At 37.9% G+C, this 10,619-nt stretch overlaps 1 protein-coding gene across 4 annotated transcripts in view; it reads right to left on the bottom strand.

Moving 5' to 3' along the window:
* cyth1b (cytohesin 1b) overlaps positions 1–10,619 on the bottom strand; it is a 66,760-nt gene that overhangs the window by 23,006 nt on the left and 33,135 nt on the right. Inside the window, exon 1 of one of the 4 annotated variants that reach the window (XM_079594577.1) lies at positions 9,586–9,880. The exons of 2 other annotated variants lie outside the window; for them this stretch is intronic. In XM_079594577.1, the coding sequence (XP_079450703.1) occupies positions 9,586–9,613 (28 nt within the window). In that variant the 5' untranslated portion in view covers positions 9,614–9,880. Of the gene's footprint in view, positions 1–6,211; positions 6,520–9,585; positions 9,881–10,619 lie in introns of those variants that run through there. One more of the 4 variants, XM_079594578.1, reaches the window with a different exon arrangement.

The following is a 10,619-nucleotide window of genomic DNA, read 5'->3' on the forward strand; positions in this document are numbered from 1 at the left end:
TCTGCACTGAAGCAATGTGACATGCTGCGTGAAAAACCTGGAGCAACCCAATTAATAAACAAATCTGTTGTTTATACTGCATTATAATCGACAGTTGCTTGCAGCGTAGACAGCATTATTAACAGGATCTTTCTGGTTTGTCGCAGCAGTACTCTCAAATAAAAAGTGGTCAGCGGGCTACCGATAAACACAGATCATTTCACAGCAAGTCAAAGTTTGTGCATCTTCATGCATACACATGATCCTACAAATTGTACCCACCGTGAAGCCCATTATGCATCTGCACACGTTCAGGCAGTTACTAGCTTAATGCTTCCTCATGTGCTTCCCATTGAAAAGACAAAGCGCTCATGTTAAAGCTGCATTAGCATTTCACATTAGCACATTTCTAATGAATCACTTGAAGCCAAAATCCTAGTTTAAAGTCAGCATGAAACAAAAGTTGCTATAGTCTTTTCTTCCCTATTGTGCCGTATATCCGAGTGAAAAATCTTCTTGAACAAGAAAAACAGTCATCAGAGATGTCACAGATTATGTTGCATTAGATTACAGGGGCACATAAATTAAAAAGAAATGATGATGTCACTCTTGATTTTATTTGATTTCTTATGGTATTGGCCATGTCAATCACAGTTCACAATTCACTTACAGCCATGACCATGCTTTGCTAATTGCTAGTCAGTTGCTAGTGGTATTTGGGTGTAGAACATTCTCATGCTATCAGATTGTGTAAAAAAAAATCTGTAGTTAAAGATGAGTCATCAATATTTTTAGTCCATTTACCCAGAACAGAGAGACTGCAAATTTTAAACTTATCTCAGGTAAAAAACTTGTCGACCTTTAGGAGCATTAGCATAAGCCTAAATGGCTTCAAACCTAACAGACATAAACTTAAAGCTACACTGTGTAATTTTTAACGTTGATTTTAAGTTGATTGAAAATTATATGTGCTAATTCATGTGTAATTACTTACACCAACTAAACAAGTATTCTCGTAAGCGTATGATCTGTCAGCGTATGATCTGTTCGAGTCGCTCAAATAGTGGCAGTCATGTTGCGCGTCCATCTAGGGCTGGGCGATATGGCCTAAAAAAAAATCCCCGATTTTTTCATAAAAAATCCGATTTACGATTTAAATCGATTTTTTTCCCCCCCTATTTAAAATCAATATGCAGATGACAAATAAATTGTTTAAAACAAGTTTTAGCTAGCCAAGATGGCAGGCCCTGCCTTTGTAAACAGTGAAAATGTAACATAACACAACATAAAATGGGTGTAAATGTAAAAAAAAAAAAAAAACTTGCATCAGTTGGTGACTAAACAGAATTTTATTAAGTATAGTGACAACACAATGTTTACATGGTACACTGACTGTATGCTACTGTTTTTTATTAATGCTCACAATTTCAATTCTTGTGATTTGATTCTGATCTTGATTCAATATCGATTCCTTCAGATAAATATTAGGTACAGTAGATGCGTTAATGTGTTGTTAATTGTTCTCTCCCAAAAAAAAAGTCACCTACTGTAAACATACAGAGCCCTGTCAGCTGCCATTTTACAATGGCAACGTTATAATAATTTAATGATATAGGTAAAAATATAATAAAAATGTAATATAGTTATCATATTTAACAAAATACTCCTCTCTACAGACAATTGGATTATAGAGACAATCTCAGTGATCAGAGAAGAGCTCATTCAGCCCATCAGGCAATTGTTTAAGCATGTATGGGTTAGAAAAACGGGTATTTTTAACATGAAAAGTTGCTTAATGCACCTTTAAGTCCAACTAACGTGTTATGGTTATTAAACGGCTTTCCTGAGGTAAACGTTAACTTACCCGACTGTTCTCCAGCTGTTTATGGACCTCTGTCCGCGGTTGAAAAACACTTGATCTATCGATTTTATTACATTACATACTGTATCTTTCAAATTACCTATTGATCATTCGTGTTTATTTATATTAACTAAGTTAGTAGCAACAGATGACCGGTTCACGTGCCGCTTGAACTGAGATCTCTCTGCGATCTGTCACGTCACATTTACAAGCACCAAAACGGTGTTTATTGTTTGAATTTTGTAATTAAATTGACAGAATCTGAGAGCTGAGAATTTGTTTTATATCAATAGTACCGTAAACCTTCTCTGTCGGTGTCACCGTCCTCTTTGCTTCGCGATTTTCTCTGCGTGAGAAATGGATGTGTGGCGTGAGAGCGTGTGGAAAGTGACAACTGCGTGAGTCTCACTGTGAATGCGTGAGAGTTGGCAGCTCTGCAGATTCAGTTAGTAAATGTTTTTGGCGAGTGTGCTTGTGGAGCCGCGGTCTTGTTCATTTGCTATGTTGTTTGTGTAGCTCTATGGCAAACGCGCTGAGCGCGTTCGGAACTACGGAAGCCCAGAGGGGAGCGTCGGTGGATATTATAGAGAAAACCGATTTTCATTCAAACACATCGATGTACACTACACACTCGAGTTAATCGATAAAATCGATTTATCGCCCAGCCCTACGTCCATCTTAAAAATACATTAGCCAAAGAGGGACATACCTGGAAATTCAAGCTCCGCCAAATCAACAAGACCAAAGTCAATATTGGAGTGGCTTTTCCAAGATGGAAAAAGCTCATGAGGAGCAAGGACTTTAAAAGGGACGCCAAAGTTGCCTGCTTTCTTCTCGACAGGTAATTCAGCCTATTTGTGTAAATTTAAAGTTTTATAGTTGCTTGGCTAACTATAGCATGGTTGTGCATAACGCCAGAACAACGTCTACATCAAATAATACGGCCACCGTAGGAGTTAAAACGGCCCTCGGAATAGGAAGGGCTAGAAAGTAATATTCAGTTGGTAGTCATATACGATTTCACCGCTAGATGGGAGAAAATCTCACACAGTGTAGCTTTAAGTCACAAAAATCACAATTGTCAAAATGATTAACGCACGTCAAACAGAGCATAAGGATTCGATGAATGTAAATTAGAATATGAATAAAAGCAGGCCGTAGCCAGGAAACATCACACCAGTTGCCAGTACGCTGGTTGGACACAAACATGTTTATTTATAAATTCAATATTGCAGCTTCTTGCCTGGCTTGAGTTATCCAAATTCATAAGCTGAAGCAGGATGACAATGGTTCTATGTTTGGCCATGGCAACAAGGCAGTCGCACGGTTTTTATCCAAGCTGGAGTGCCCTCAACCACGAGCAAGTTACCATTAATTTCCAAGTCAAATGTTGGTCAGAACTCGCAGGCAAGTGCCACAATAGCAGAGACACATGTCTGCCTTTGACATCGATATGAGCATATAAATCTTTAGGGAGAAGGCACTCTAAATTTATGTCAAAGTGTCTGCCGGCCACGTGGCTGGAAGGTGGAGTTTTCTGGGACGTTGGGTGTCTCTTGTGGGCAACATTACTGTACAGCATTAATGGATAATGGTTTCTTTTCCATTAAGATCATTTAAATCTTGGTTGGAGCCTTATGATTGTGTATAGCAACGTAATTATGAGGTCTAGGGCTTTGACGATTCCTTGATTAAATTCGATGGCCCAATTTAGAAAACCGTCAATATAGTGTATCAGAATCAGATGAAATGAAAGAAAGTATTAAGTATATATGTCCAAGTATTTAGTGTTAAAAGAATCACTATATGGATTCTGAGTAGAATCGCTGTATCATCACAGCCTTTAAGTGCCAGATATATTCTAAAATGAGATATCAAACTAGAGCAAGCTCTCATGGGTAATGTGATCCAGCTCTGACTCAATGTCACCAGCGGTGGCACTTCTTGGCACTCACAGCGGTGCATCACCCTGCAGTTCTCTCCCAGCGCAACCATGTGACTGTCAGAGCACAGAAGTTCTGGCAGGCCGTAATCACGCGAACTGTTGCTTGTGAGCACGTTGTCACTGAATGACCATTCTGAAGAGTAAATGCTTGGTTTTTACTCTTTATGAAAAAACAGAAGACAAGTCTATAAATGTACATTTCCACACTTAAAATAGTAATAGCAGAAAAACATACCACAAACAAAATGATGTTATGGTTGCTATTCAGTTGCTAAGGTGTTCTGAATGGCTTTTTGAACACAATCTCTATGATGTTATCCCAAGATATGGCCCAGGTCCATCCAAAGCAACTCTATGGGATGTTATTCGCCCATTCTATCGTTATGCTGGCATCAAGAGAACCACAGAGATTTTATAAGACATTTTTAAAACTTCAATAACTTTTCCACAGTGACCCACAGCGTGAGCAGGACACCATGCCTGACATACTCTCTCTGCTGACCAGAGACCCCCTACAAACAAACACCACAGGGGCAGAAGAATGTGCCATCATCAATCAAGTCACTGGCTACATGCTGTCATTTGGACATTGTAAAGGGCTGAAGAAAACAGGGAACCCAGAGGTTGTTTTCCAGAGAAAACGCTAACCAAACATTTCTTATTAGGCATGTCTGCACTGACTGATCAATCAAAGATGAAGAGAAGAAGAAACAGATACAAAAATAGACTATACATGACCATTAATCTTAAAGGACCCCAGTTTAGATTCTAAACTGAGTAGAAGGCATTTTAAAGGAAACACACTTCCGACGTGAAGGTAGAAAGAACCTTCAGCTGCCTTCAAAGATACCTAATTTTGGCCAAATTACATCACATGCATCCTTTGTGGAGCAGGCAATCCCATGATACATTGTAACAAGTGAAAAAAAATGTATCCAAGATGGCGGATGGGACCGGAAAAATGTCAACTTTAACTTCATTATACATTCATTCAACATTGAAACATGCTTTAAAATTAGTTATTTTCGCTATATAACTCGCTATAAAGAAAATTAGCATAAACTATTACTGGAAAATTAGCATAAACTATTAACTTTTAGCTCATCTACTGTCATGGCAGAGCAACAGTTGAATATAACTTTGCTAGTAAAGTTAACTATAAACATTGATTAATGCACATAAATTGAGCTCATCAAACATGTCCAACAGATGCTCAAAAGCACTTGCTTGACAAGCAAGAACCAACCTCATTGGTTGTCATGCATCAAGCTAGCATGTTTGAGCTTCCGTTGATCATATTTGATGATATCTAGAGGTATTAGGGCGGCACAATATTGAAAAAAACTGACATTGGTAGGCTATATTTTGTTTTTCTGCGATATTAAAACAGTTTTACCAGATGAATAACTATTTGGAAAAAATTATAATTCTAGAATGATTGGGGTGATTTTGTAGGGTAGTGAATCTGCATAGAAAATAATAAACATGCTTGTATATTGTTGTATTTCAATGTATTTGATCATTCATACTCATAAAGTAGAACTGAAATGACATTCATAACAAGATGATTTAGTTAAAACATTTCAAAATGCACCTGCAGACTATTTTTCCAGTCATGAATTTTGTCATTGAGGATTTCTATCAAATATTGTGCAAAAATCTCGTCTCGTTCTTGTAAACCCAATCTCGTGTCTCGTCTTGTCTCGTGAGATAAGGGTCTCGTCACACCCCTACATTAGGGTGAGAAATGATTAGATGAACTAACCCTTAAAACTATCAACATTTTTATAACTAGCTGAATAAAAACATTGTTTACAGATGCTTCTGAAGCAAACTCTATCGCCCCCTTGAGTATGGAGGTTTGCTATCGCCAATTATGTTCAAATGTATGCTGCATGTTTGCAATGCATTGTCCAAACTTGTGTACTTGCATAGCTCACTACCTTATACGCCAATATACAGTACTATATCACGTTAATATGTACAAATGAAGAAAAAAACAACAGGAAAAAGGACAAAGCTGCAACAATCATAAAGAATCTGAGCTGAAACATCAGTTGATACAAGAACACCCACCACTTGCTCCTTCTAAGCATTGTCTCTGCAAACACACTGATAAGAAAGGACACAACCCACAGATCAGAATTACAGCGTAATCAAGTCATCCCAGAAGCGCGTACAAAGCCTCCATCTATACAGGCTATATGTGCCGTGGCTGCCATGAGTTTCCTGATGTCATACTGGCGCTCATTCTACAATGACTAGTGAAGGGAAAAGTCATCCACAAGCCTGCAAAAGAAACTGTCATTGTGTTTGTCAAGCACATGATTTATTAGATGTAGATGTGACACACTGCTACATTTAGAAAGTAGGATGATGGAGACAAATGACTGTAAATGCATAAAACATAAAAAAGGACAATGTACCTGAGTATAATAATCCTGTAGCACTGAATGACAGCTCTATGCCTGTACAATTCCAGCTTTCCAGTTTTTGTTTCGATCCAATTAGCCAGATAAATACACATTCATGCGATATTGCTACCCAGAAAAAGCAGCAGAAGCCAAACTCCCAAGATCTTCCAGTAATCTCCAGCGCTCCATATGTGAGTGGAAGTGATGCTACAGGGAAATGAGGCGGCCAGTTTGAGATCTCGACTGCTCTGCTCTCAGCACAAACTCTGCTGTATCTCAAAATGACCCCCTCCTCTCTCCTTCATGTTCTTTCTCTTTATGGCTCTCCGTAACCCTCTCCTCTTGTCTCCTCCCCCGGCACACACACACACACACACTTATTTCAGCACACTCCAGCGCTCCACCCTGTGGCTGCACAGAATTTTGCCCCGTGGAATTTGTTAATATACACTACCGTTCAAAAGTTTGGGGTCAGTACTAAGATTTTCTTTTTAAAGAAATTAAGACTTCTATTCAACAAGGACGAAATAAAATGAATCAAATAAACGCTGGTGTTCTTTTTTAAACAAAAGACAAAACAAATGCTGAAAGAGACCATTAAACAAAAAGAAAGGAACAAAAAAGATAAAAGTGTACATGAAGTGACCTTCCATTCTTCTGCTCAGCTTTTGTCTTATTCTTATTCCATCCGCAATAAAAGAGACAAAACAAACATACCTCTCCCGCACGGATGTGTTTGCATTTAGGCGTGTTGCGGTTTCTGTCCTATATAGTCTGGTTTTCCCAACACAGTACTGGCTCAGTCCAGTTTAGCCTGTTTTCATAGCTCAAAAAACTCAGCAAGGCATAAGCTTTGGTACTCTGACCAGAAAAAACATCTGAGCTAGACGTGACCTGAATTCAGTCAGAATGTCATTATTGAAAAAAAAATAATAATAATTCACTTGATCACACAGCAAAAACCTCTGAGCACATGGTTTAGTTTGAGTAATAAAAAAGCAGATCCTAAAAGAGAACCGACTCGAGACAGGCCTTTCTTAATCTAGAGGACTTGATTTGGGGTCGCACCAAGTAAAGCCACTCCTGACCTGGATATCCAGGGTAAGGAGGGTACGGATGGAGAGGATTGGTCTCAAACACCCACTTCCGAAAGCCCAGAGTCACAATGTAGACTTTAGGTCAAATAAAAAAACATCACTAAACTATGCGATGGATCTTTTGAAAGTCTAAATCCATGTTATTTATTCAATGAACATGTGACTATTACTGATCAAACTATGTAACTAGATGCACATAAAGTTGTATGGAAAACTGCAGCTGAAATTAAGCCTTCTTTAATTACTTCCTTTCTTATCCAGAAATACTGTATATTGGAATAGGAATAAAACATAATATAAATGTATTATTAAAATGCTAAAGATAAAGAAAAGCGACAAATTCTGTAAAGTTTGGGAGGCGACATATCAGGACAAGTTTTCATTTAAATTAGTGTATTACAGCAGTCAGTAGTGTCACTGTGCTATTTCAGAACAGTTTGTTCATACTGAGGGGCAGTCTTGAGGGGCTCTGTCTCAGCACATGCTTTAACTCTCATCTGAATCAACAAAAGGGAGAGAAGCAAAGAGTAAAAACACATTTGGATGGGCGGGCGGACGGATGGATGGCTGATCCAGAATGCTGCACCAGAAGTGTTCATTAATGAGCCGAAGAGAGCGTCACATCTCTCTTTATAAACGCACTGGTTGCCAATTGCCTCTCGCATCAAACTCAAGGCACTGATGTTTGCCTACAGAACAACCACTGGCTCTGCACCCCTATACCTAAACTCACTACTTCAAACTTATAAGCCCCTCCAGAAGCTTGCGTTCTGCACGTGAACTGCGCCTTGTGGTGCCATACCAAAGAGACACAAAATCACTTTCACTGACCTTTACCTTGACTGTTCCAAGCTGCTGGAGTGACCTGCATAACTCAATCTGAGCTACTGAGTTTTGATCCATTTTCAAGAAATAACTAAAGATGCATCTTTTTTGTCAACCCATTAATACTAACACTTACTATTCTATATCCATTTATTTATTTATTTTTTAAACAGAACTCATTTTCTCTACATGATAACTTATGTATTAAGTTTAACAAAAATGAACCTGCTACTGGCATCCAATATCAATAGGTCAAGTCAAGTGAGAGTGCCTCCATCCGCTGGGTCATTAAAGTTAACCGAGTCATGGTAGAGGTCAGATCAGCTTGTGTGGGATTGTTTTAATGTGCATTGTACAGACACAATGATCAGAAATGTATGCTTTTCTGTAGAGCAACAAAAAAAAATATTCTAAAATCAGAGCTCTCTTTCAGAGAGATAATAGAACGTCCTTGTGTAATAGCCATATTGGAATAATATTGTAGAGAATTTACCCTGGGAGAAAGTATGGTCTTAATTTGTCACTTATGAGGCAAAACCAATAAAGTAATAGAAATAACATTTAAATTGATTAAATTAAATTTAAATTAACACAAATGTTACCCAACCAACGCCTTTCTTAGGAAATATAAGTTAGATATTGAATTGCTGTTTTTGTCACTCTTCTGAGGAAGATGTCATTCACTTGTTTTGGCAATGCACCCACACAGAGAAATTATGGTCAGATTTGTTCATGTTTATCCGATCTTATTTTGTAAGTGACTTTTCCTTCTGTATTAACGGTGTTTTCTTTGGAATATTTGACAACTCAAAAGAAAATGTATGGAAATATTAAATAATTCATTTATAAACTAAATGTCTCATACATTTATGTTTATAAATGTGTTTATTTGGTTATAAACAAAAATGTACTGGCTATAAACCTCTCTTTTATCCATTCATAGATGACAAGCCATATCTTCCATTTTCATCACATGTCTTCATCTTCTGAAGGTGTAAATTTATTAGGCCTACAGTGTTGTTGTTTTGTTTGTTTGTTGTTACCTTAGCAACACATCATCTGTCTCTGTGCATCTTTTTGTCTTCTTTTGTTGTTTCCATGTATTGGCCTTCGTGCTTTGATGTGTTGTACTGTTTAATAAAAAGCTGTTGATTAGAAAACCGCTAGGTCCGATTCAGCCCGATACGTAACGTTAAACAAATCGTTCAGATTAGTTTTGTGAAACGGTTCAATCGATTCACTGATACGATCCGACTAAAACGAATGAATCGTTTACAAATCGGACATCATTTACCTTTCCCTTCAGACAGCATGGATGGACCTGTTGCATATCGACCGTAACGGTTTCCATTCATATTCAACAATTCAAAAAGCAGGAGACAAAAACAAAGCCACAACGATTATATTTTTAAACATCATTGGCCACTGCAAATGTGAAAACTTATTAACGTTAGATCGACTCACCGATTCCATCTTCTGATTTCAGCACCATGATAGCTGCGCTTTACACATGCGCTGATCTTGTGATTCGGAGATATTATCTGCTGGCGGTTTGACAAAACCCAACCTTAACCTGCCAACTTGAAATCGACTATTTGAAATGTACATAAAACCACATCTAAAGAATTAAGCTGGAAAGAGTGTTTGAAAGTATTCGCGCAGTAACAGTAGAGAGACCGGATGTCACTGCATGAAACCCTCATGCTCTGCAGAGTGCAGGAGGGGCGTGTCCTAAAGATGGAGAACAACCAATCAGCGTGAAGCTTTGGTTAAGTTTTTTTTTAAGTGTGCGTGCACTCCGTGCAGATACCCACAAACACAAATGAATAAGAATAGAAGCTAAAAAAGAATATGAGTTATGTCTGAACTTCTAGGGAGTAGGCTATGGTAGTGTCTCCCACTCTGGCTTTTTGATCGTTCTGAGAGCAGCTCATTCAGGGTGGTGGTAGCTGACACTTGTGGGAGGAAAGTTTTATGCATTGGAAAAAAGAAAAGCACAAACCCCGTAAATAGGCCTGTGTCCTTTCTAAGTACCAGTAAAAACACTTCCCTATTCTATAAATAGCAAAACATTCATAACGCTATACGTTTCCATTGCTTGGTTTCAGCTTGGCATTCTGGCGAAACTCTCAAAATGCAATTATGCTTATGTAGCCTACTTTGCTCTGTTTAAAAAAAGGTTATTAATATAGCCTACTGGAAATCAAATTCAGCAAGGACACATTAAATTGATCAAAAGAGACAGTAAAGACCTTTACACTGTTACAATATATATTTTTAAGTAAATTCTGCTCTTTGAAATTTGTGTTCATCAAAGAGTTAAAGAAAAACTGTATCAGTTTCCACAAAAAAAAATATTAAGCAGCTGTTTTCAACATTAGAAGATATGTCAGTGCAAGTTGTTTTCAGTTAAGTCAGGGACTAACTTAAGCCTCGTCTGTGAAACCAGCCAATGGGTTTTAATAATAATCCAAACAAAAAACAATCAGGAAACACAG

Source organism: Phoxinus phoxinus, assembly GCF_949152265.1.
Source record: "Phoxinus phoxinus genome assembly, chromosome: 21".
NCBI classification, from domain to species: domain Eukaryota; kingdom Metazoa; phylum Chordata; class Actinopteri; order Cypriniformes; family Leuciscidae; genus Phoxinus; species Phoxinus phoxinus.